This window comes from Falco punctatus, assembly GCF_963210335.1.
Source record: "Falco punctatus genome assembly, chromosome: 7".
In the NCBI taxonomy this organism is placed as follows: Eukaryota; Metazoa; Chordata; class Aves; order Falconiformes; family Falconidae; genus Falco; species Falco punctatus.
In genome coordinates, this window is record NC_137587.1 from 21083442 (window position 1) to 21111001 (window position 27560).

The window sequence follows — 27560 nt, forward strand, 5'->3', positions numbered from 1 at the left end:
CGCTGGGCGGCCGCGGCTTCGCTCGCCATCTTGAAGTCGGGCAAGCGTGCAGGGGCCACGCGAGCGAGGGCGGGGGCAGCGCGCCCCGGAAGGGGAAGCGCTGGGCTGTGGAGGTGCCACTTGGCCTCCGAGGCAGCGGTGGGGGCAGGCGGGTGAGGGGGGGTGCGCACCGGTCCCGCAGGTTCCCTGCGCCTTCTCTCCGCGGCCGCGGCCCGCTTCAGGCTGCCTCTCCACGAGGAGCCGCCCCGGCACCCGCTGCATCCCTCCGCCTCTCCCTGGGGGCAGTGGGGTGCGGGGGAAGGTCTCGCTGCCTGAGGTGAGGGCTGGGCCGCCCCCTCCCCTTAGCCGCGCAGGTGTCTCCCTACGTGTGCCCCTGGCCGCGCTGGTGCTCCCTGCCCGCGCCCTGCAGCGCTCCGGGGCGGCGCCGGCGGGATAGCGGCTGCCGCACGCCGGGCCCGGAGGGGCCGCCGCTGGGGGCCGAGCCGGCCGGAGCCACCGGGCAAGAGAGACATGGCTGAAAGCCTTTCCTGGGAGCTCGGTGTCTGCACGGGTTAAGGCGTGCGGGGCGAGGTGGAAAAGTTGCTGTTGAATTTCACTTTAAGGGACCGGACAGAAAGCAGCGAAATGGATGACTTCCGTTCCATCTGCCTGCTGTCTCTGGCCATGCTGGTCGCCTGCTATGTGGCAGGAATTATCCCCTTGGCAGTTAATTTTTCCGAGGTAAGACAGCGTCGCCAAACTACTCGCTGGTTGCTAAGGGAGAAACTAGGTGGAGAGAGCTACCAGGAGGAGTTAGTGCCCTCCCCTTGCAAGTACGGCAATGATGTTGGCGTGACGATGTAACTTTTGAAAGATCTTTAAAGGAGTTGCAAATGCAGTATTAATTTTCATTCAAAATAACAGTGTAAAACTATGCTTGTTCTACAGTGCGTATAAAAGTCATTTAAATGAGCCAGATTGAGCCTAGTATCTGCTACAGGTGAAGCAAAGTCTCAGCATGTAGGGGAAAGAAATTATAGGAGCTGGTCATGGTTATTTTAGACGCTTATATCAGAAACTACTGAAGCCTGAGATTAACTGTTATTATGTGACTGTGGGCTACTCAAATTAGGGTTTTTGAAACTAATTCTGAGAAGGTTCCCAGGAAACTTTGTTTTGGTTCACAGTTCAGTTCACAGCTTGTGCTGCTGAAAATTAAACCTTAGCCCTTTGATTGCAATGCAACTTCAAGTTATGTTACTACCTCATGTAGCGCAAAATATTTTGGAAAAATATCTTGGGTATTTAAGGTATTAAGAGAGAGGGAGACTTCCATATATTGAATGAATTTCCAAGCAGTACAAGAGTTCAGAGGTATATGTTTTTGGGTGTGGTGTTTCTAAGAAATCATTGTTAAGGTGGTTGTTAACAGTCTCTGGAAGTCTCCTAATGTTCTCTGATATCCAAGGTTTTTTTCTTTCTAAATGATGATTATTGCTTAGAGGTGTGGTGTAGTGAGTTTAATTTTCTAAGGTAGCAAGAGCTCCGTTATGAAAGGTTTCCTGTTTCTGCTGGGAGCAGTGCTGCTTTTGAAAGGGAAGTGCTGGAAGAGAGATGCGACTTGTTTTTTCATCAAGTCTCAGAGATAGTTGCACCTGTGCTTTGGTCCCATTATTGCAAGGAGGCTTTGGGAGTGATGAAGCAAAGTCTGTTTTGGGTAACAGTACAGTTCAGCTAAATGAACTGAAACCTCACAATATATTCTGAAGTCTTTACATAAACATTAGCGTAGTTCTGTTTTGCAAGTGCTTTGTCTGATGCTTTGATAGACCTTCCTTATATGTCTTCAGTGCTTGTTGCTTCCACTGTCTCACTCTTCAAAACTCACTTTTGCCCTGAAGCCTACAAATGATTTTCTTGCAGATTTTCTGAGGACACTGCGTAGCATGCTAATATGGTCTTTTTTTATTTAATTTTGCATTTCCTTATATATGTGTGTGATAGTCACCTGTTGTCTCTGACTTCATATTCAGTGTTGTTTGAAGGCAGAGTTCTTGATCTGTGTTTATGGGTTTTATGTTATTTGTAAGTTATATACTACATATATACATATACTACATATACATACATATATATAATTAAAATTAATATATACTCAACAATATAAATTACATAGTTGAATCAGTGGGCTCTAAACCTTTTGGGGCTCCCAACAGCTACAGATCTGTTGTGGATCTAAAAGAGCACTCTGCTCTCTATGTATTAGCCTTTTGTGTATGCAGTGTTCTACCAACAGCATGCACATGTGCAAACAAGTTTATTATGATATCTTAAACTCTCAGAATTACTTGACTCAAGTTTTATACTTGATTTAAACTTGATACTTTTAAGGGTCTGGGTGCTATGCTTAAAGAGGAGCAGAATCTTTGCAAATTATGTGTAAATAGCTAATCCTGGAAGTGTTTGATTAAAGTTAAAATTGTTTTGTTTGAAATGATTGCTCAGGGCTCTGCAACAAGGACAATTTCAAACTGAAATGACTGTCTGGACTGTGCATTATATGGTTTGCAGAAAGTTTTGCAGATGGCCTTAGGAAAAATGCCTTCTCCCACTGGCTACTTATGGTTTAGCAGAAAACAAAAATGAATGCTTTACATAATATACCCCAGATGCCAGAGAACAATAAAATTATTCATTATTGTTAATACATTCCTTCAGATGAGTTTTTTGTCATGAAACCTATTGGTTGTGTTCTGATTTCATGCTAGTTTCTATTCTTTTAATTAGATGTGGATATTCTTTAAAGTCTAAAACTCCAGAAAAGCCAGGTGTGGCTAAACATAGGTGGTAAAAAGGTACAGACGTACCCTTTCAGCTTAATTCTAACTTACTGATAGTACTAATAGTACTCTGTTGTGCTAACTTTGGGCTGGAAACAATACTATACCAGTTTGTGAGGCTACCTCTTAAGTTGTAGTCTAAATGCAACAAATACAAAAAAACCCGTGTTCTAGCAGTTTTAATGTTTTGCTTGCGTAACAGGCGCAGGCACTGTTGACTGGACTGGGACTGCTTGCTGCTGGAAGTAGGTGTGAGTTTTTGTGGATCCAACTAAGAGTTTCGATGCCATGCCATTTAAGTCCAACACTGAGCAGTGGAACAGCTTACTAACTGAGAAATTCAAGATTTTTCCTGTGCGTTTTTTAGCACTATTTCCTGTGTTGCTGTTGTTTTTAACAAGAGACACACAATTGTTTTTGTAACTGAAATGGTTTGATTTCTTGGGTAAAACTAATGACTTCTGCCTGTCTGGGTAGGCTGCAGTTACTAGATCGCTGTGTTCACTGTGTTTAAGTATTTTGTACTGAAAAGGAGGTGGAGACTTCTCTTGAAATAGTAACTTTTTAGTATGTATTATTTTATGGATCTCTAAAATTCACAGATGCCCAAATAAAAGTAAGCAGAACAGTATTACTTCTGACAGTCTTCCCTGTGTTTATAGATGTATGTAAAAGAGGTGACAGTGCTGCAGTATAGATCTTGGTTTTCCTTGTAAGATACTGAATTTTTGCAAAACAGATTATGAACCATGGGTGTTGAAGATCATCTTTTCACGTAGATTGCCACTGTGTAACAATTTGCCAAGTATAATTGTTACATATGCCAGTATACAGTGCATGTTTGGAAATTTTACAGGTGTTAATCTCTTGCATATTACTGTTTGTATTTTCCCCAGTAATGCTGTATTGTTCCTTTATGGTCACATCTGGCTTGCTTTCAGAAAGTTGGGTTTGCATCTCTCTAGAGCCTCCTATTTGTTCTGTGTGAGCATTGCCTATTTCAGTGAGACTGAACAACTTCTGTCATTACAGTGCATGAAGGAGAACAGATGGCATAATAAGGATATGCAACAAGTGGTTTCCTGTTAGTCAAACACCGAGCTCTGTCTCCAGGGGCTCAGTAACTAATGTTAGTATTTTGGTAGCACCCAGACATCTCATTGTGCATGGAAGATGATGATGGTTCTGCCACAAAATGTGTGCTACGCAGTTGTTGTGAGGATCTAAACTCCTGTGGTTGCTCCATGTGGTGTGGTAACAGAAATAATGAGACACAGCCTCTGCAAGTTGTTGTATTTTACTATTAGATGTTTATATAGTTGGATTTTCAGTACATGGCTTTGACTTTAGCCTGTCAATGTAGTAGTCACAAGGAAGCGAAAAGTAATAATAAACTGTTATTACATTGGTAAAACATAATTTAGTCAGTTTGGGAGGAGTGATATCTGTCTAAGCTTTTTGCCCAAGACTAGAATATAACTAGGAGGGTAACGCTTACTAATAGTAGCAAGTACTTACAAACACTTTGTGTGGTTTGTTGTAATCTTGGAGAAATTCTTGCTGAAATATGAAAAATTAAATTATTTTTCTTTACTATAAAAACATTAAGTTCATGTATTTATGCTAGAGTTTAATTGCAAATTTGCAATACTGATGTAACAACTCTAGTTTAAAACCTGTCTTTGCAGAGGAGAAAGGGGATTGCCATGGTCTGTAATTACATGGAGAGTGGAATATTGTTTCATATTGCCCTAAATGCCTTTACAGACTTTAATGCCTTTTAAAATCCTACTGGAAGGCTTAGGAACGGTTGTAAATGCAGAACAGTATTATTCTTTTTATGCATCTTCTAATCAGATTAAAAAAAAAGACAGACATGAATGTGTATTTTCACCATTATCAGTTTGGTTCAGTTCCCTCATTCAAACTATCATTTGAGTAAGCCTTTTTAAATAATTTATTATAATTCTGGATTTGGAACTATTTTGGGGATTCAGTCCCTTCTGCCCTAATTTGTAGCTACCTAATATTCTGCAAGTGCTGTGATACTGCAGTTCTAAAACTTCACCTGGCACATTATTATTTTTTTTAATACATGGAACACAAATCGAATATTTCAAGTAGAAGAAAAAATATCTTTCTCTTAAATTACTTTTAGCTACAGTTTTATGTTTTTAAAGAAAGTGTTTTTCAGTGATACCCTATTAAATAGAAACCCATTAAAGTATGGCAATTCTTAGAACAACCTTCTGCACAAGAGCGGCTGTTTGACTGAGAGACTGAAATACAGTTCATCTGTCATGTAACAGTCTTGTAACAGCTTAACTTCATTTCTTCTGTGTCTCTAAACCTGTAGGTGAAAGTAGAGCTCATGCTGCTCTTTCCTCTACAATCTTCCTTCTCTCATTCTGTAGTCCTAAAACTTTGCTTAGCCTTTTCTGTTACACAAATATAGCTGACTTAACAGTTTACACTCTTCCTTGACCAATGTATTTGTATCTGTAGATGTGTTTTTCTTTCTTGTATTTTCTTTTATTATTTTGATTGTTTATTTTGGGGAATGGAAAATTTATCTTGTGTGGTGCTACACCTAGCAGAGATTTTAGGGAACTTGCATGTTTAATTATCATTTCTAGTAAGAAAGATGTGTTTGAAAACAAACATAGAATGGAGATAAACTGTAGAGCTGCAAACATGCTTCAAAATTCAGGCACTTTCAGTTTTTCTTTGTCTCTGCAGGCCTTGCAGTTTGAGGCCCTGGATGATGAATTAGACTCCAATAATCATTAGTGCCAAATTTAGCGATTCTTGCTGTTTTCAAGTATGTTACATTTCATTTCTTGTCTGATGTTAACAGTCACATAGGTCATCTTTTAACTTTATTTCCTGCTTCAGTTGATTGCATCGGGTGCTGGGTATGTTCACTTTTCAAAAAGTTAATTGTTATAAATATAGGGACTATACAACTGGGGCTCTTTAAAAATCGGCAAAAGGTTTTGTGGATCATTCGCCTTTCCCCTTCCCTCCTGTCTGTTAATAAGGGAGGGTAAAGAAAGCATTTTTACTAATACTTGTTTTGTACTTTCTTGCAGGAGAGATTAAAGTTGGTGACTGTTCTGGGTGCTGGGCTGCTGTGTGGAACTGCCTTGGCTGTCATTGTACCAGAAGGAGTACATGCACTTTATGAAGACATTTTGGAGGGTAAGAACTAAACCCAGATGGCCTTGTTCAAGATAACTTAGGTCATGGTGTTATGATATACCGGGGCTTGCTTCTAGGGATTTTAAAATGAGAATGGTGGAAAGGTTTCACAGCAGCATGACACAAAGCCTGCTTAGTCACAAAAGCACCATAGGCCATGATGTTGCAAGTTTATGGTGATTTAACAGAGGGATGTGATCAGGCTGTGCATGGATGACTCTTGCTGAGTGATCCAGTCATTTGCGGGTCCAGGTACTGTACTGTTTATGGAACTAACAGCCTTTTATGCCAGGTCATGTGTAGCATTCCTTATTCTGGGGAGAGTTAAAGTTTAACTTTCACTGGCACTTCAAAGAGGGTGTAGGGATACCTTTGGTGGAGAATGATATTATGGACTGTTTGCTGTTGCTCTTTGTAGTTTAGATTGCTTTTTGTTAAAGTGATTGCAGGGAGTGTTTTATAGATGTATATGTACTTGCCCTGATAAGAATTTCCTCCTTCAAAACTGAAGAGTGTTTTGGAGTTAAGTTATCTTAATATACTGGCTGAAAATTATGGTTATATAGGGCTAATTCCCAGAGTAGGAAGCATTTCTTGCTTGGGTGGTACTGTCCATCACATGTAGATATCTGTGTGTGGCTCCAAATTTAAGCATCGGATTCTAGTCTCCCATCAGCAGTCTTCAAATCTTCATAACCTCTAATAAATAGCTCAAAGCTAACAGCGATTTTGTCTTGTGCTCCACACTCACATCCCTACATCTTATGCCCCAAAGTCTTAGTAAACTTCAATTTGAGTTTATGACATTATTTCAAGTATTCAGGGCTCGTTATCTCTATTTGGAGTGCACTTTAAATCTTGCTTTAGCTTGGAGTCTTGTGCTATTACATTACTATTATGTTACCATTGTGTGTATGAGCTTTTTTCTGTATGCTGATTCAGAAATTTGTCTGAAGGTAAACAGCAACAACTTAGCGGTAACAGGAGAAAGGACTATAAAGTTGAGGCTGTAGAGAGCTTTGTAAGTGTCTGATGAACTGCTGTGGCTAATCTGGTATTAAGATATAATTGTAATACTCTGCTTTTTGTGTACTACAATTTTTTCTTGTTTTGACACATCTAAATTTCTTTCTAGTTCTGTTTTTTTAATTGATCCTCGTTTAGTTTCCACTAAATAAATGTTTCTGCTTAGATTTAAACTAAACTGAAGATAATATATAGAATCATCTGTTATCAAGAAGTGAAAGAACCTCTGATTATGCTTTTATACTGTACTGTAATTTATGCACTCTGATGTAGGATGTCTCTAATGAGCTGTAGTTGTGGATTTGCTCTCAATTCAATTTTAATTCCAAGTAGACTACATTTTTCTTGTAATGATATGGCTAACAGTAAGTACTATTGCTATAAATGTTTGGGTGGTTTGGGTTTTTTTTTTTTCACTAAATGGGGTATACTGTTCATGTATGAAATCTACAGCCTCCTGTTTAGAGCTGTGTGCTCTGTAACAAAGCTTAGTATGTGGAGGAAAACAGTCCCTTCCCATTACTGCAGTGGTAGTGTCAGAAGTATTTATAGAGGAGAAAAGAACTGGTTCCGTGTAGGAATTAAAACTCTGTTCCAAACTCACAGTATCATGTCTAAAGCCAGTCTATCTATAAAGATATTTATTTTATTGTTAGTATTGCAAAGAGTCAATATTCATAGGTGGTATTAGAAATATTTTTTGTATTTAAATCTGTATTTTTCTTACAATAGTAGGCTATTCAAAGTTAAGCTTAAAATTATGAGAATTTTAACAGCTTTCAGTGCATTTTGTTTTTTTAAATCCATCCATTTACATAATTAAACCTACAAAGGCACCTAAGGCAATGTTGAGATACATTCCTACAACTGGAAAAAAAATTAGGGGACTTTGTTTTCCCAGTTCCAAATGTAATTTAACTCTGGGACTGGTTGCTTGTTATCAAAACAGGTGTTTGTGATTGATACAAAAGTCATTTACTATAACTTCTGTATTTTCCCACAGGCCACAGAATAAATAACTTCTAATTTTTGACCTTGTAGGCTGAGAGCAAATAGCATATCATGATTACTACTTGGTCGTAAACAATGTATGTGTGTAGTGAAACCTTGGTTTGAGTATAACCAGCAAATAAAATCCCTTTGGCAGCTTCAGTCCTTTAACTGATGAGACTGCATAACCGCTGTCAGAAAGATTGCCCTGAATTACCCACTATGTTTTATCACTTGAGATGATCAGAAGTTAACCTTTTAATATAGATGCAACAATCTTTTGTGGTCTAAAGTTATTTTATTGATCAGTGTTGCTCAGCAGATACATTTGTGAAATCTTTCAAGGGCTACCGAGCCTATTCTGATGTGCTATGTCTGTAGTCATGGCATTGTGAGAACATTTTGTACCGTGGGATGGATGTACAGTTGTCTCATCCAAGATGCATGAATACTCCAGCAAGAAGATTGATGACTTGCTGGAGTAAGTCAAGATTTTGCTGTTAATGTCTAGAACTTCTGAAGAGTAGTTGCCAACCAAGAGTCCCCAAAATGACAAAAGTTTTACTTCTGTCACTTAAGCAACAGATGTTGGGAAAGCCCTCATGTATGCTGTGCTCCATTCTGTTGCCATTATTTATTTGTGGGTTTTTTTTAGTAAAGTGTTAAAGAAGCTTCTCCACCCTAGGTATCCTGTAGCAGAGTCTCGGGCTTTAATAAGGTAATTTGAGTGGCACAGCAGTAGAAACAGCTCAGGCTGGGTGCCTCTGCAGAAGGACCCTGAACAAGGAAATTCCTGGGCAATTATACCCTTACAGTCTGAGTTTCCCATTCCTCATGTGACACATTGGACTAATATATAATTATATCAACATCTGGGGTCTTCCAGTTAGTTCTTCATTGAGTCTCTTTGTTGTCTCTGGGCGGTCCATTTTTTTGTCTTTCCTCTGAGGTTGTGGTTTCTGCAGATGGGTGTAGCTTCCATATTTTCCAGCTCAAACCAACTCTTGAGGCCCTCTTTCATTAGATTAGGTAAAAGTTCAACACATCTGGGTCAAAGTTCCAAGCTAGCAGCCTAAGGCTTCAGCAAATTTAGCTACTGATGCTAAGCAATTAACTCCAGACAATTTCAGTCCAGTGTTCCTTAAGTGTTGTCCTTTTGATTCTCTTAAGCATTCCTGCTAACACATCGAACAGTTCTCAAAGTCACTTCAAGGCACACTAATGTTCTTCGTGATTTTATATACTATTGTAAGTAATAAGTGTAACGAGGTTAAACTTAATCGCTACTGGGTGCAATATGTGATTGTAAATCCCTGTTGTGGCTGGTGACCATTCCAGGACGGTTTTCCACCAATGATGTTCTCCATCCTTTTTCACTTTTGAGTATACAGTGTACTACTTTTGTATTGTGGTTGGCAGTAATTAGTTTTTTGGCCATTATTCTGTGTACATTTTAACAATTAATACAAATCATCATGTTGTAACAGTTTCTTTACCAATGTAAGATTCATTCCCATGGGGGTGGGCGATAAATCTTGAATTAATATATATAATTGTAACAATTGAAGTGATGGGAGCTGAATAATTGAAATTGTACCCCATACTTATAGTGAAGTTGCAGACACAAATAATTGAATGATATCTGGCATCAACAGTAATGCTATTTGCTAATATAAAATTACAGAGTTCTCATACTAACACATCCTTTCCCAGTATATACAACTACCTTTTCAGGGCGTTCATTGGGATGTACCTCAGTGGCAAACATCTTGTTCAATGTCTTAAGCTCTGATGGTGTTACTCTTACAAATAAATCCTTGTTGTTCCTGTACAACGCACGTGTTAACATCTACAGTTGCCCATTTGTTTCCATTTCGTGGGGCCCTCAGTCTGTCTTCTAATGGAGAGAGTATAGATCCATTGTGATTTAATCCTAATGCAATGATTGGCCATATGGTGCATACTGAAGCATTGTGTATTGTTAAAACAAAACCTGTGGCCTTGTTGTTGATGGGATCAGAAGTAAAACTGACTAAATACCACCAGAATTGGATTATTTTTTTTAATTCAGTTGCATTTTCCCAGATCGCCTTTTGAATTTCAGTGGGTAAGATGCCCTCTTCACTTTCTCTTGTAATTGTTGCTACTATAGATTGCATCCACAGTTGAGCTTGGATACAGCTAGAGAAACATTATTTTGGACTGTACCAAATATATCTGCAGTTACCCGATAGTACCTTTCATTAACTTTTTTCCAACTGAGACAGTATATCAGGTGCAATTGATTAGTCCCCAATGCTAGTGAGAATCGCAATGTGTGTTCAATTTGTTTATATCATGTGGTGTTGTGCTTCGTTTACTCAAAAGTACTTCAGCATCTATACTATTTAAGGCTTTCGAACTTGTCCCCAAGATACCAGTCACATCTTCATTCACGTTTGTTTTGGAGAGGTGAGGGTTTGCCTCTGTAACCATCCTGCATAGGATGCGCTTAGGAATGGTAAACGGGTTTGATTGTAGAGATACTAGTTTGCATCAGTAGTTCTAATCATTTAAGAGACCGTGATGGATTAAATAACACTCACTGGTGGCCCGTATTTGATCACATACAGTCTAATTTTAGAAATTTGTGCAATCAACTCGTCTTTGATTTGTGGAGTTGAAATTGGGGATGATACTGTCATGGTGAGCTGAGGGATGGCTGTCAGCACTGGGATGATACTTTCACAAGTTGCGTTAACCTTTTCCGTAAGGCTGTGTGACACTGTCAGACAGCAGCTGTTGCTATTGGGACAATGAAATGTGCAACATCTGCTATTAACATTTCTGAAGACTAAATCATAAACTTTATCTGACTTACAACAAGATTTTTCTCAGAGTTCTGTGTAATCAAGGAAAGTTACCTTCCCTTTGGTTCTGTGAAAAAATTAGAGGAGACCCTGTGAACCCTTGGGGGAGACACATCCATGTCAGCTGTTGTCCTTTCCATGTAAAGCTGATTAAGGGCTGACTACTTTCACTGAGTGGGATACTAAAGAAAGTGGCAGTTAGATCAGTTTTGCCCAATGAGGTATTTGTGAAAGTACTGTGAAAGGGCCAGTACTGGATGAGGAGCCACTACATGTTGATTAATTGCCTGCAAATCTTGTACAAAACTGTATTCTGGATCACCATTTTCATTGAACTTGTTCTTTTCTACAGGAAGAGTATTATATAGCAAAATACTTCTAAAATCTCTTGGGCCAGATATCAGTCTATCTGCTTTTGTAGGGGAATAGGGTACTGTTTTGTGGCTGGTAGAGCTCTTCCCTTTGTTTTGACAATTACAGGTTGAGCTGAGATTAGTAATCCAACATTGGTACCAGTTTTGCTCCGTAACTTCATGGGCATAGATTTTAACAGCTCTGGTATTCTTATTGCGGTGTTTGGGCATTTGGTAGTTACACTCATTCCTTCAGGCGATAAGTGTAACTCTACATCTAGGGCTTGTAAAAGATCTCTTCCTAGCAAACAGGCTGGAGATTCTTCTGCTAATACAAATTTCCTTGTATGCTTTTGTTTCCTGTTGTTACTAATAGAGGCTTACTTAAACTCTTTCCCCCTCCTCTTGTGACTTTGTATATTAGAATCTTGCCTTCAGTTTTAGATCCTTTTTGGGATAAAATTTAGAAGAGATCGTATAGCTCCCATATCCGCTAAAAATTCAAATTCTCTGCCCTCTACCTACTGTAGGTCCTTGGTGATCTAGTTGAGTTTCCCACATAGCAAAAATTCTTAGTCCTTCTAGTTCCCCAAGGATTTCAAGGTTGCCTGCCTCCTGTCATTGTGAGTTACTTTCTCAGGTTAACTCTGCATTGGCAGTTCCCTTCTCTAGTGAGACCTCATGGCCAAAGGGGACATTCCTACTGTACATGTCCTGAATCCCCACAGTAATAACACTCTCTTCCTTTGCTTTCTCTGTCCTTCTTTCTGTGTTGCCGGGCCTCAGCTCGAATCCTGGGCTTGGCCTTCCTATACCTTTCACTTTCAAGTTTGTTGCTAAAGCTGCTGCCAGTATATTAGCTTCTTGTTCTTTTGTTCTCTTTCTTTCTTTCACTTGCTCATGATTCTGTTTCTCCTCTTGCCCATGATGCACAAATCTTTACCATGAGGGTGGTGAGGCACTGGCACAAGTTGGCCAGTGAAGTTGTAGATGCCCCATCCCTGTAAGTGTTCAGGCCAAATTGGATGGGGCTTCAAGTAACATGGTCTAGTGGAAGGTGTCCCTGCCTATGGCAAGGTGGTTGGAACTAGATGACCTTTAAAGCTCCCTTCCAACCCAAACCGTTCTATGAAATACAGCCACACTTAAAATTTTCCTGTAAGGCTTCCCCTTGCTAGCCTGGCATACATTGTTTGAAATATTTCTGTATGTCGGGCTGTTCAATCCACAAAAACACTGATGGCTAGCATGTTGTTAAAATTCTGTGGGTTCATTCCCCCATAATGTTAAAATTGCAACAAAGCTGCTTGAAGCCATCCCTAATAATCACTGGGGTGTTTGTCTAGGTGCTTTCTGCATTTCTTGCACTATTGTCCAATTTACTCCTAACTCATCACATGCCCTGATGGCTTGTACTAAATTCCAGAGTGGTGTTTGGCATGCAATTCTATCTTCTGCATTATTATAATCCCAGTTTGGATTATTCACCAGCCAGGGATTTCTCTGTCCTCTGTCTTGTGGTGCTAGTTCTGCATCCTTATTAATTATTTTATCTTGTTCATCTGGCTGGAACAATTCCCTCAGAAGTATCTGGGTGTCCCCCCAGCTTGGGTTATATCCAGTGCATTCATTACAAAAAACCTGAGCGTATCTCTTGGTCTCTTCCCCTGATCTCAGCATTTTACTTATCCATAAAGCTAAACTGCTGGTGTTAGTAAACGCATGTAACGGTGGCAGAGGGGGGTTGCCTCCACCTCCCTGCAGTAATGTGGCAGGATTAGGCAAAACACTAGAAATCTTAGGATAGAGTCCAGCTGCTGGTAAAGCAGAGGTAGGAGGTGAAGAAAGAGAGCAAGTGACGGATTGGTTGGTTGGCATATAAAGTGGGGTGGACTTTGGGGGGCATTGGAATCTGCGAAAGCAAGCATTACCTTCAGCTATGTCTCCTCCCTCCTGTGCCATCAGACTGGGTGTTTCTGCTCCCAAGCCCAATTACCCCACACAATATCGCAAAAAGGCTAATTTCTGCTGGTCAGAAGTCCCTTAGAGTAGCCACCATTGTGCTGGACTACCAGCTTTTGTTGCGAATGGCCAGTCTTCCTGACATAACTGCATGCTTTTTTGTCAAGCTGACTGTACCAACAATCTTTTTCCAATTTTCCAGTACCTCAGTTAAGAGCATCCCCTTCTCTATGCTAGGAGTGTTTTCCCATTGTTTTCAATTAATAAGAGGGACTCAGACTCCCTTCTGTGTGCGCCTTTTGCTGATGGGGCTGCATGCCTGTAAGCAAACTGCGGCAGGGGAGGGACTTGAACCCACTGCAGTAGTTTCACCAAATCTGTTCAGGGAATTTTAACACTCACCTTTCAATGCCTCCTGCTCCAGACATCCCAGGCAAACTCATTTGCTTCTGGCTGTTGGGTGTCTGGAGATGAGAGGATCAGACACTGGTGGCTAGGGTCCCATCTGGGGTGACAGAATTGGAAGTAGGTTTACTATGTCTGTTCTCCCACTGAAAACATTTGAGTAATACCTACTGTGTGTAAACTGCCTTGCCTGCTGTGGAAGTACAACTGTTTGTAATAACAAGTATGCCAAGGAGCCTCTTCTGCATCAACAAAAAGAGCTTTCTAGCCCGGTGTCTTGTCTCTGCCAGAGGCTGTAAAGGGAAATAAATAATAATAAAAAAAATATATAGATGAGTCTGATGAGGACAGAGTCTGAAACCAAGAGGTCAGATGTTTACTGTGTTCTGTATAGTAGCTGGGAACTTAATTCAAAATTCCCTGTTCCTGATCTTTGCTTGTACCTTTTTAACAGTTTATTTCTGTATGCTGTTGGTGAAGGAAGGCTTGGACATGATTCTTTGCTTACCAGCTGGAAACAATACCTAGAATTTTGATTTTAAAAAAAACTTTATTAAATCTTTCACATAAATGTATTGGCCAAAGATTGGCCTTAGTACTGAAAATCCTCTGTACTTCTGGATGTTATTTGCCCTATGTGTCAGATAGGATTGCAGAAGCAGTAATTTCCTGTGGGCATGAACAAGGTTGGACGATCTCACAGATCTGTTTCAGGAGTCATTAGGCCAAAGACTACTGGAAACGTTAAATGCATGTGCTAAAAAAACCTTCTCTCTTTTTAAGCCTGTGTAAATTCAGAGTGAGACTGATGTAGATTTCTTTTGAAATTGGGAGGAATTTTGTGTGTGGTATTTGCTTGTGATACAGATTACACATGCTGGGCAAATGGCAAGCTGTAAAACTTTAATGTTACAGTTATATTGCATCTCTGCTTTCTAGAAGTCATTGTAGGTGGAGACTTTTGTTGCTGTTACTAACCTATGAAGTACTTGAACATGTTTGTAAATTATGATCTGTGCACTAAATAAATGATTTTATACCATGGAAACTTAATTAAACAGTTGTCCAGTCATAATCTTTCCCCTTCTTAGATTTTCAGTCTTTGGAGCTTACCTCATTTCAGGGTAGCTCAGTAAGATAAAGTAGATGTCTTTGAGGGGGGCTGGGGGTGCAGCATGCAATTAATTCTTGTGTAGGGAAAGGAAACAACCACACAACATTCAACCCCAGGGCCTGGACTTTGGGTTTCTAGGATGGCACTGACATCTGTACGATAGTGTGCTGACTTAACTGTTTTTCCTGTCCATATTAATGGAGTGTATCAATGCTAACTTGTTTATAACTAGAGACTGATGCTTTGAGATATAAAGTTAATCTTTGTAAAGATTGCATTAGATCTCTTAGTGGATGGAACCTGTTTCATCTCCTCATCCTGTATTTTCTCACTTAAACAAAGATGATGACTGAAGTGCTTGACAGCATATCTGAATACTGACAAAACTGACAACTTCAGTTAGAAAAAGGAATTATTCAGCAATTTTTGTCAATCAATTTGTATTTTAAATTCAGCATTTAAACACAATAGCCTGGCTTATTAAGTATTAATGCTTTCATTGCTTCTCCACACCACAGCTTTTCTGGCATGCTGGAGAGGCCAGCCAGACAAATGTGTGCTTCCCTAAGAAAATGGTCTAAGACCTTAAATGAGGATTTTTGTCCAAGAGAGCATGAGGAACTCTTCTGGTAAAGGAGGAGAAAAGTGACCATGCCATGTTTAGTCCCCTGTCTCCTAATCTGTTTGCTTGCCTGCTGCAGGGAAGCATCACCCGGCAAGTGAGATGCAGCGTGTGATTGAGTCTGAGAAGGTAGCAGAAATCCCAGCTGCACATGAGTATGGCCATGATCATTCCAGATTGCATGCCTACATTGGTGTATCCCTTGTCCTCGGTTTTGTCTTCATGCTGTTGGTGGATCAGATAGGCAGCTCTCATGTGCACTCTACAGATGGTAAGTAAAATTTCACTTCAATTAGACTTACTAGTTAGTCTTAATTTTATAGCAAAAAATAGCAATTTTTTTAAATGCTACTGGGATTTAATTTGACCAGTCATGTCCGGAGTTTCAGTAGGTGCTTTACAAACATAAAGCAAGGCTTGTGTGAAATGCTTGTGCTGGAAAGCTATCCTGGAATTAGGCTTAATCTGAGAGCTTGTTTTGCTAACATGAAATAACTGTATGAGCACATGGGGTGTGGGGGTTGAGGGTGACTTGACACTTGAGTTACTGTCTTTTTTACAGTATCACACATAGGGGATTTCTTTGGCTTTCGAAAAAGCTTCAGGTTAGTCTTATCTTTGTTTTTCCTGCTTAATTGTCATACATGTAGGTAAAAATGGCAAAGAAAGAAAGTGTCTTAACTAAGACTGCAGAAATGACTAGATGTAAGCTCTGGCCCTTTACTGTAACTGAACGCCTGGATTCCCATGCTAGTGTAGAGCCTCACTTACTTCAAAACACTTCCTGCGTAGACCAAAGATTTTGCAGCTTCTTTGCAAGACTATAAAAATGCCTACAGTTACCTTTGTTTCCTACCTGTGGCTTCATGCTCAAGCTGTAGCTTGAAATGCACCAAAGGTGTTTTGTTGTCTGGAAAGGTATCTTAGTGCCTTTGGCTGCTCGTTTTCTCCCACATAATTTCATCTGGTAGAGTTTGGCCCTCAAAAATTAAGGAATTGATCTTGAAGGAAAAGTAAAACATGCAAAAAGGAGAGGGGCTATGTTTTGGTTGGATCCTTGGCAGTTTACAGTGCAGCTATGCAAATGCTTGGATGGAATTGGTGTGGTGGGATAAGTAAGCCAGTGCAGGAGCTGTCACCTTTCTGTTGCTGGGGAAGTGTAAAGGGAGCCACAGCCATGGCTAGCTGATTTTCAGAGCTTAAAGGGAACAGCGGCAGTGAGGGTGATGAGGGGATGCAGGTGAGCAACTGCCAGAAGAATTCTTGGTTCCTAGGGGTTATGATCTTTTCCTAGATCTCTGATCAGAGCAAATACCAGGGAAAAATAGGCTATGGTCTATTATGGTGTTAGAGTTACTATGAAATAGAATATTAAGGAAAAGTTCTTATCTAGTCTGTACCTCTGTCACAGGAAATGTAGTAGTGTTTTTGTAATGTTATTTAAAACTACCAAAGAAAAAAATATTTTTCTCATTTGAACCAGCGTCTGGTAGTTTTAGTATCTCCCAAGTGGGTAGATTTTACTTTGTCTGAACTAGAAAAATACTGTAGGCCATAACAGAGATGTGAAATCAAATGGGACTCTCTTTGGGTGTGTTTAGTTCTGGTAAATCCAAAACAAATCTAAAGGAAATGTTCTTTGTGAATATCTCCTGTTTGATGTGAGTACACTATTGCAGTCATCCAAATGCAGCTTGGGCAATTAATTGTTCAAATAGGCTTCCCTTGATTCAGAAGATCAATCAGACAAGAGAGAATACATTAGATTTTAGCCAGCTCGCTTTCCTGATCTGACTTGCTGGGCAACTTGCTGGGTGCCTGGGCATGAAAAGAGAGACTGGAGGGTGGGGGGACAGGCAAGAGGAAAGGAACAGGACTGGACTTTTAATTTTGGTGGCAGTGCAGACTTACTAAAATAGCTGTGTAATTGTGCTTGCAGTCAGCTCACTGACCACTAGAATAATCAAATAATGGCTGTTCAGCTATGTGGAATTAAACAGTTGAGTTACAAGATGTTTCTGTACTTGTGTAGGACTTACCTGCCCTGTTCACTGTTCATTGCAGTGATTTTTTATAACAGTTTCACTGCTGACTGTGTGATCCACCACACTGTAGTGGTGGATATTGCCCTGTTGTGTCATGTTGTGAGCTACCCTGTAATGTCCTCAGAGGAGGAGCAGTCATACAATTGCAGTTGAAACAGGGATCTTAAGCAGTGCTGGCTGTGTTTCTTCTCTGTGGTGTGTAACGTTGGAGGGAGATCTTTGCAACTGCTGCCATGACAGGTAGAACTTATTGCTTACTAGGAACTGCCAGAGAATCAGTGCGAAAGAGCCTGCCCCAGACTGTCACCTGAGGGAAAACGCCGACATTGGGCTATGTGGGGATAATCATCCTGACTCTTGGAGCACCTCTGGATTCTGGGCATGCAAAACTAGCTTTTCTTCCCCTTGGTAGCACAGAACTTTAACGTTTGGTTCAGGGGGTTAAGAAAAACAACTGCTTCTGCCTATATCAATGATTCTGTAAATTGCAAAGAGTTGTCTATGATTCTGTTCACTTGATTTTTGGAAGAACTTTGGTGATTTGAAGGCGTTGGGTATCAGACTGCAGTGAATCTAGTGCAGAAATACAAAAGGTGCTAGTTTTAAATGTAACTGTGTAAGCACCTGCTAGAGAGGTGTAGTGTTACTTAGAGTTTTTCTTCCAGCATAATTTCTGTATTTTTTCACTTTATCCAAATTTTTCTAATGACTGTTTCAGATCCAGAAGCTGCAAGATCAGGCAACTCCAAAATCACCACAACACTGGGACTAGTAGTCCATGCTGCAGGTAACGTGGGACTTATTGTTAGCACTTTACAAGGACTTGCATTGCTGTATGGCTCATCTTCAGATGTGCTAGAAACACTGGAGTTTTGTTTCTGAAAGTGGCTTTTTACAAAAAAAACAGGCCAGGGAGAACTAAGGGTCTTCCCAAAAACTTACTGGGGAAAACATACTCCAGTGCTCAGAATGTTCCATGGAGTTTTATTTGGGTACAGTATTTTCACTACTTTTCCCCACCCCATCTGAAAAATTGTGTGACGCTCCCTCTCTGCTTCTTCAATTCCTTTGCTGGCTGTTTTAGCTGCTAAATTTCAATGCATGTTAACACATTTGATAAGTGGTATGAAACACCTTTGGGTTTGCTTGGCAGATGACCTGTGCGTTTTTAAAAAATTAAGTTTAAGAAAAATAATATATTGTGGGGAAAAAGGATATTATAGGCTGGAATGCTAAGATTTGACTGAAATGTATTTGGGCTGACTTGCAAGGACTGAAAGTTGTGCATGTGTTGCAGTCAACCTGTGTTCATGTTGTAATTCTTCACTATACATGTGTAGTGTAGATATGATGCTTTTAAATCTCTCCTGCTGAAGGTTGTCAGTCATGAGATCAAAAATATTTCATCACTAAAAGTGACTATATATTAATGATTAACATATCTGTTTACTTTTTCATTTAGACAGTATATTTATGTTAAATGGTGAAAAAGTATTTACAGTAGTATTCATATTTGAAAACTCATTTAAAGGATAATAATTAAAAATCTTTCAATGCTTAGAATCTAAACCAGATTTCTTATTTTAGACAAGACGACACTTCTACAGAAGACTAAAATAATTAAATTTGTTACCTGGTTCTAATTTGTCAGAAAGTGTCAATACTGAATAGATTCTCAGTATGGTTTGGGGAGAAATATGAGACAGCTCCTGTTGAGGGTTTGTCTCATGTCCTGAAATGACTGTGGCTTAATAAACAAAGTTGTGCTGGGGTTGGTATTGTTGATGGCACTTTTTAGTAACAGGACTTCTCAAATCAGCATGTTTTGGGCTGTCAGCTGTTGAGGGGGTGGGAAAGCTGAAACCGGTGTGGAAGAATGATCCAGGAATTTGTGCTCCTGTTTCAGCTGATGGTGTTGCATTGGGTGCAGCAGCTTCTACTTCTCAGACTAGTGTCCAGTTGATAGTGTTTGTTGCCATTATGTTGCACAAGGTAAGTCGTCATACAGAAAATTCATGCTTTTTTCTTTAAAAGACCTCAAGCATACGGAAAGTAATAAAAGATCTTAAGTTTCCGTAGTGGTGTAATATGGAAATGTGTAACACCATTGAAATGAACAGGTTAGTAGTACATGTTCAAGGACCACTGGCATGATGTATGACAGAATAGCAGATGATGGATGCTAAATCAGAGTAGGGTACAAATGAGAGAGAGAATTCTCACTCTGTACTGCCTGCCTTGGTTGCAATGGTTGGGAAAGTTCTCCCAAAAGTAGAGAGAGAAGAATAGCTCAAGATGAAATGTGGCAGCTTCACACTGACTTTTTCTGAAAAAAAAAAAATTAAACGTAAACCCTCAAGATTCTTACTGCTTTAAGAGATGTATTCAGAGAAGTTCTAGAGGGTGAAGCACAAAGGTATATGCAGTGTGTTCAAGGAGGAAAAGCAGTTTTTATGTTGATTACAACAGTTTTTTGTTTCTGTGATGTTAAGAAAATGGGAAGGATATTTGTTACAAAGGGTTTTAGTGTTTAAAGGATTGGTCTTTTGAAACAACTTAATGTCAGTGTACTAAATTACAACTGGTTACCTCTGTTACTGTAGTAGCTTCAACATCAGTCATATGACATTTCTGCAGGAAAAACTTAAACGCTTTTCTGATGGTAACAGGCAAAAAAAGGCTCTTGAAGTTGGGAAGATCTTTTTTTTCTTTGATATTTGTGTAAAGGTATCTATTAGCTATATAGGTTCTAAGCATATGTGTGCAGATGCATAATTGACTTACAGTAGCACGTGCATATATTACAGTAGTTAGTCATGCACTTATCCAAAATATTGTTTGCATAGTTCACAATGTTAGGAAATCCCAATCTAGTGTGTCTTTTCTTCACTGTTGATACAAGAAATTGTGGTTTACATAACCCTCTTCAAATGTTAGTGGCAATGTCAGTGTTGCATCTTGCTGTGAAGCTTAGTTTATGGCTATAGCCAAGTGAAACTTGCTTTTATTATTCTTGATGTTCAAAATCAAATTATTTCTGAAATTCTGCAATTTTAGAAGAGGACAATTCTCCTATAAAAGATTATCAAGATTATCATGGTTTTCTTCTAGGTTTAAAAAAAAGATTCTGTGTATAAAAAGTGCTCAATATATTTTAGCTTGTCTTATCTCCAAAATGTCAGGGTGGACTGCTGTTGTCTTTATGTGAGTGAAAATAGAGTAAATTCTGTGAGTAGCAGGACAGCTATGGCTTGTGGATAAGAAACTAGATGCTAGCAGAAGGAGAAGAAGGAAGTATTTGTTTGCTTCCCAGTGGGAACAGAAATGAAACTGAATGATGTACTAATCAAAAGAACTCTTAAGTTTTAGTTCATGTGGAGGCTGACAGTTATCTTTGGGAATTTTTCCTGGTCTGTGTTAATTGTAGAATTTTTCTGCTGTACATAAAGAAACTGTCCATCAAGAATGTGTAGTATTATCAGAACAAAAAAAGAAATTACCTGTTAATTGAGATGTAGACATTATAGCAATGATTCATCAGAATGAACATTTCATATTTATAATGACTGCTCAAATATGTGTACTCTGATGGCCAGAACATGAGTTTCCATTAGGTACTGTTAAGGTAGGGCAACCTGCAGAATTCTGTTAATTTGAGTTAAATGAACATACTGATACTCTCCCTGAATTTCTTCCAATCCAGTGCATTTCAATGTAGTAAGTTGTATTTCAATTTTATCTCAGATTTCAGGGGATTTTAGAAGGTATTGTATTACCAGCAAATATTATTTTTTGCAGGCACCAGCTGCCTTTGGCCTGGTTTCCTTCCTGATGCATGCTGGGCTGGAACGGAATCGAATTAGGAAACACTTGCTTGTCTTTGCGTTAGCAGCACCTGTTATGTCAATGGTGACATACTTAGGGCTAAGCAAGGTAGGTCTAAGATTTTGTTCTGCCTGAAATGTAGCTTAGTGGTGGAGTTTGGGGAAAGGAATTTCATACAAGTGTCATAGAACATAATTCCAAATGGCTTCAAAAATTTAGCAGAATGGAGATTAAAAAAAAGTGGTTAAAAGGTAGCAATACGAATGTGTGAAACAAAAAAATAACCCATGCTTACCATCAGAACCAGTGATAAAAAAAATAACCCATGCTTACCATCAGAACCAGTGATACAACTCTTTTAATTTTGTGTAGCTTTTTTTTAGACGGCTGTTTTCTCTTTTCTCCTTTCTGCTGCTCCCTGCTGAGAACAATTTACTGATATACCAGCTTTTATCTGATGACTAGATAACTAAGCAATTTTCAGTGTTGCTGCATGCAACACTTGCTTTATTTTCTACCCACATATTTGTTTGTTTCCCCCACCATCCCAGCATTGGTCCTATATGTTCAAAGTCTTTTTCATGCTGTGTCAGAAGCTGAATCCTCAGCTAGAACAGCCTTTTTGCCTCTCATACTCCTTAAAGCATAGTCTTGTCTTGGCTCCATTCAACAAATGGCCTGTGAAATGGGTCATGGCACATGAGTTTATAAACTGTCCAAATTCAATGTTTCTTGCTTCTCATAGCATTTCCTATGACACTCCTGTATTGCTGACTGCAGTGGGCTGTGCTGGTGCAAAGAATCTAATGTGATCTCGTGAGGCTGAAGGCATGAGAGGAAAGATAAAGTAAATCATTTGGGCTAATCCCTTTACCTGCTGGAAAGGAGTTATATTTAATATTGCAGTACAGGAGACAGCAGAAAGGGTTGAGTTTGTAAACAGAAATGAGTGCTGTTAGAGCATTCTTTTGATGTAGGCTCACTAAGAGTTGGGTTTGCATTTTGCACTTCAAAAAGAACAGAGAATTGATAAGGCATAAGGGCTGTCACAGTGGTTTTGTAGTGCCAGAGCAGAAGATGTATCTCCGCTCTTTGCAAAAACAACCTGCGAGTATACCAGAGAACTAACATCACACTTGAGCTGGAAATTGTTCAAAAAGGATTTTGAAACCAATGAGTGGGTTTCAATTTCATTGCATTTACTGATTTGTAGCATGATCTTAATCCTCTTATGAATGTGACGGGGTGCTCGGTTTTCATCCAGAAGATGTGTTTCTTTATGAAGTTTGCATGGAAATTCTGGGAAAGGTTTGGGTGTTTACTTGCACATACAAATCAAGTGTTGAATGAATGATGATTTGGAACTTAAATTTAGCAAATCTGACCAGCAGGGGACCAGGTATTTAAAGGCTAACATCTTACTTGAACTCTGTTTACAAAAAGGGAAAAAGTCAGTCTTGAGTGTCCTACCTAAAATTTCTGGCCTTGTAATCTGAACTTTATTTTTTCAAAGCACATGTTGTCATTTTGATGTTTTTTGTGTTGCTATGAGATGCTCAAACAAGGTGCTTTTGCATGGGCTGACTTCTTTCTTCTGTAAGGGTTCCTGGAAGTCTGAAGTGAACTAACTAGGATGAGAGGTGTTTTTCTGCCCCCCACATCAGCTTTAGAATGCCAGTTGCTACACATAAGGTGCAAGACACAAAACAACACATTAAAGCATTGTCATTGTGAGAGAATGAGAGTTGACAGAAATCCTACTGTCTGGACACTTAGGGATTTTTTTTATTACTGATTGAAGAACTTCTGCTTATCCTTATTTTTTGCTTTTTCAATTTTTATTTTTTTTCTATTTCAGAGCAGCAAAGAAGCCCTTTCAGAAGTCAATGCCACCGGAGTTGCTATGCTGTTTTCTGCTGGGACTTTTCTTTATGTTGCCACAGTTCATGTCCTTCCAGAAGTAGGAGGAATTGCTCATAGCCACAAACCTGAATCAACTGGAGGAAAAGGACTCAGTCGTCTGGAGGTTGCAGCCCTAGTATTAGGATGCCTTATTCCTCTAGTTTTGTCCATTGGACACCATCACTAAATGCTCAGATTTCAGAGTTATCCTCGATCTGATGTGAGCAGTAAATGTTGGCTGCTCAGTTTATCATTATCTCTTACCCATCATCCATCCCATCCACTTTATGGAGTTCAGAGGGAACCTTGATTGCAAAATGAGGAATACCAGGATGGTCTCTAGTGTAGCAAAACGTACTTTGGCAGCCGGATGTAAATTCTATGTAACTTTTCTGAAGACATTTGCTATTTTAATTGTTACTTCTGGCCCTATTCTCAGGGAAGATGGAATTTGGAGTTTAAGAAGAGTGAGCGGGGAAGAACATAGCGACTGGTCATGAAATTGCAAACACCAAAGTATCCTGCAATTCAGCTTTCACAGCTGAGAGCAAAACCGAAGGATGGCTGCCTTGCGAGAGGTTGAAGACTTATTAATGAAGAAGGGGGCTCTCCCCCATCAGTTCTATGTTGTCCTGATGATGTGACTGATCCTTGTAGTGTTTGTCGCTAGTTGTGTTGCAAAAATGGGCTACACTTGGAACTCTGGACAACACTGCTATTGTCACAGAAGTATCACTGATAGGAAAGAAGTTATGTAGACGGAAGTGTAGGATTAGAGTAGGAAATCAGCTGGTTAAGAAAGTGCAAATGAATTTTGCACTGTTCTATTATTTAAGACAAAGGATAGAAGCAAGGAGAATAGCATTTTGGTTGTTTATGCAATTGTTAATAAATTTTAAAAAGGCAATATTTCTTGGAAGATAGTCTTCTGCCAAGTCAGTAAAGTGTAGGCACCAAAAATGTTAGCAGGAATTCAGTATTGGGTACCGTGATTACGCTGCTGCTACTGTTGAGAGAGGCACCCATAATGTCCTTTGAAATCAAGCCGTTTGGGGCTCTGAGGAGTAGAAATCCGGTTGAGACAGCTGTTGGGGGACCAGAGAACATTACTAGTTCATTTTCAAAAGTCTGAACTACTGAATCCAGTTGGGAGTTGTGTGTGGAGGTTCCATTAAATAAAAGGTATTAAGGTTAACAAAACAAGATGTTTAGTTGAATATTTATGCTACAGATGGAGTACTGTGTTTCTAAAGAAATTCTGAACGAAAGACTCAAAAAAAAAAAAAAAAAAAAAACCCAACCTGGTGGGTCCCAGTGAAGCTGTTGGGCATTTTGCTTTTCCTTTGGGAATTGGGCATTTGCCTCTTACTGAGAAGCATCAGTTTTGGTCAATCTGCTGGAGGACTTACTACCAACTGCTGATGCCTTTCACCGCAGAAGAGTGATAAAAGATCCCTCCCTTTTCTAGGCACAGCCTTCTCTTGTCAGGCATAATTTCTGTTATGCAAAATTATTATTATACTCTTAACTGCAGTGCATTGAAAAGTCAGGAATGCTTGATGTGCACAGACTCAATACAAAATTCTTTAGGGGAAAACTTTTTAATGCTGTACCCTTTTTAAGCTATACTGTCTGCACTTTTTAAAGATAACATTGCCAAATATTTTTTTTTAATCAAGTGGATTTTCAAGGCTTGAAATACCTTAACTAAAGTGCTTCTTGCTTCCATTTGAATGAGTGTGTCTATTTTTCATGCCATTTATTGCTTATACTACATAGGCCATTGTGCCTCTTAACTTCTTTACGTTTTTGTCGTTTGGTTTGTCTGCAATGTTTGTTCGGCAATGGGTATGGCCTGGCTCTTGGATAGTGATTGTGTTGTTGGCCTTGTAACAATACAGGTGTATCCCAGGATTGAGCCTAGTATTGATCCCCAGAAGTGCTCATTTGTTTGTGTGTTTCATTTCATATAATCAATGCAAAATTATTAGAAGTCATCTTTTTCCACAAGACAGTATTTTCAGGTAGAGTTAGCGTATCAGGCCTAAGCAAGCATTTTTTTACATTAGGCCTTCGATAGTTAATTCTGTTCTGACAAGGCACTGCAAAATCAGATATGGATGAGATCCTCTCCTGCATGTTTTTAAGTCTTTTTTTTTTTTTTTTTTTTTTTTTTACAACATACACATGCAACTAGTAAGTTACCTGTTTGAAAACTTCAGTGATACAGGTTGCCAACACCTGCGAATGATACACGGGGAACACACCAGAGCTCCCAGTGCTCTTCCTGGTTTCCCTCTACCTTCTTCCTTGATAATCTCACTGTTCTACTTTGCTTAATCTTTCTACGTGACTGTTTCCAAAAGCTGAAGAGTTTGCAAGATCTGCAGCAGAAGCAGGAGACAGGTTAGTGCAGCACCAGATGCTTATATTTTATAAAACAGTAAGGTTTTTTTCTTTAAACTGTGGTCTGTTGCTTGCACTCCACGCCACTAGTTAGGCTGGCATCCTGACTGTGTTCCGCTTGAGCCTCATTTTGTGTATAATAACAACAGTTTAGGGAGGTATGTAGGTAGGGTTCCATTTCATGCCTTTTGTTCCAGCATTGGAGCATGTGGGTAGGACCTTCATATGTGGATCAGTGTGTATTGATGAAGATGTGGCAGACGGCCTATTCATTGCTGACGTAACCTCTGGCATATTAATGTAAGAGGTGTCACTTCTGAGAGGTCTTGTCATCTTTTTTTTTTCTCCTGTCCCTCAGATCATGTTTCCAGTTTCTGGGGCAGCCACCAGAAATGGTAATACTCAATGGTTCACGAGGCCAAGTTACAGCAGTAGGTGAGGGATTTTAAATGAAAACATTGGCAACTTAAAATTGGCACAAAAATTCTAGTAAGAGTACTTTTCATTTTGGCATTAGGTTAAGTGATAGGTTTTCTGTGATGGTGGGTGGGTTTTTTTCCCCTACCCATTTAGAACTAGCAACGGCATTTTTTTCTTGGCTGCCTCTTAACTCTGTTCTACTTTTATTTCAACTTCTGTAGATGAAACTGCAGAGCTTTTCGTTATGTGACAAAGAGGATATAAAATATTAAATGGTCAAGCCTTTCCAAATTGTTAGTTTCACATGGAGGATTATTTTCTTGAAGCAGAGTTTTTTAATCGGTTAAATAAAATGGTCCATTTTATCATAGCCCCTTTTTTACCTATCTCCCCATCTGTCACAGTAAATCCAAGCACTGCATGTAGTCAGGGCCATCTGGTATCATTTTCTACTCCTCAGGGGACCTTGGTGCAAACAGATTCCTCTTACTCTTTCTAGTAGCCATCTCTGCTTGTGTTTTCTACTGTGAGGTAGGTGGCAGCAGGTCTAGCAGGTAATGCTTTAACCAAGCGCCAGGCATGTCCCCCTTTCCTTCTGTATACCTCTAGGAAATCTATAATCTTCTCATCGGCTGTTTTTTCAGTTAATGATTTCTTAATGGGCAACAGGAGTTGGACTAAAGCTGTTTCTGTTGATCCTGATGTGTCCAGGTACTTCCCCTGCTGTTATAATTCTTTTGCTGTTCCTTGTGTAAAGAAGGGAAATACTTGTTTTTCAGCGCTCCATGACAGATGCAGAAGCTGCACTGACATTCACTTCAGTGAGGATGGCAGAGCTGTCACAGCAAGTTAGGAATTTTTGATAGTTGAGGCATGTCAGATGGCTAGGTGTTAAACACAGAAACCTGCTGTTGACTTCAAAGAACTGTTTCCAGGCGGATTGTGTTAAAGGATAATGTTATCCAAGAGACCCAGAAAAAGTACTGAGTTTGTTCAGGAACTAGTTCAGAGCCCTCGGAGCTTTTGACAGTAGCAGATGTGTCCCTGTGGTATCAGCTGTATGCAGAATGAAAGAGGTGCTGTGGAATAAATGCTCCTCTTGCTCCCTTCCCGTTCTGTGCTGGGATTTGGGAAGAAGAGGAGGAAAGTGCATTTGTATTCTTTTGGGGATGGAAAGAGAAGTGGTTGTGGTATAGTGGGGAAGTTTATGATGGATTTCAGATTCTTTATGATGAGGTTCAGATTACTGTTCACCTCAAACTTCTTTGAAAAATAAATAAAAAAAAATTTCTTACTGTCCTTTTACTACATTTCTTAGCAGCCCTGGCTTTCCAGGGAAAAACATTGCGTGGTCATTGCTGTTTACCTGACTCCAAGTATGGAACTGTAATTTTAATGTCTTTTTTCCAAACCATTTGTACACAAAATCATTCCATGTATGGCTGCCTTATAATTTTTCCACTTTAATTGTGAATGGTTAAAATAATGTTGCCGGTTTCAATTTGTTTTATTATATTAAATTTTTACTAGGTGCAGTGCTTTGGAGTTGGCTTGTCATTTACTGCATGGGGTTTTGTGACAGCTCTGACAGAGCGAAATGACAGTCTTAAATGGGATGCAA

The 27560-nt window shown here is 39.5% G+C and overlaps 1 protein-coding gene across 2 annotated transcripts; it reads left to right on the plus strand.

The window, feature by feature from the left end:
* Positions 1 to 133: 133 nt before the first annotated feature.
* SLC39A9 (solute carrier family 39 member 9) lies at positions 134 to 27477 on the plus strand. 2 transcript variants are annotated; one of them, XM_080396521.1, is made up of 8 exons: positions 134 to 152; positions 603 to 720; positions 5912 to 6020; positions 15421 to 15612; positions 18105 to 18173; positions 19293 to 19378; positions 21185 to 21319; positions 23070 to 27477. In XM_080396521.1, exons 2-8 carry the CDS (start codon positions 625 to 627, stop codon positions 23298 to 23300), a joined length of 918 nt encoding a protein of 305 aa, XP_080252647.1. In that variant the 5' UTR covers positions 134 to 152; positions 603 to 624; the 3' UTR covers positions 23301 to 27477. The 2 variants fall into 2 exon arrangements, with proteins under 2 accessions (XP_080252647.1, XP_080252648.1); XM_080396522.1 differs by lacking the exon at positions 134 to 152 and adding an exon at positions 159 to 316.
* Positions 27478 to 27560: the final 83 nt, after the last annotated feature.

What these genes read in the sequence shown, in the direction of transcription:
- SLC39A9 (XM_080396521.1), top strand. Translation starts at nt 625, where the DNA reads ATGGATGACTTCCGTTCCATCTGCCTGCTGTCTCTGGCCATGCTGGTC. An exon ending in TCATGTGCACTCTACAGATG is followed by an intron (nt 15,613 to 18,104) that starts GTAAGTAAAATT and finishes TGACTGTTTCAG; the next exon opens with ATCCAGAAGCTGCAAGATCA. An exon ending in CATACTTAGGGCTAAGCAAG is followed by an intron (nt 21,320 to 23,069) that starts GTAGGTCTAAGA and finishes TTTCTATTTCAG; the next exon opens with AGCAGCAAAGAAGCCCTTTC.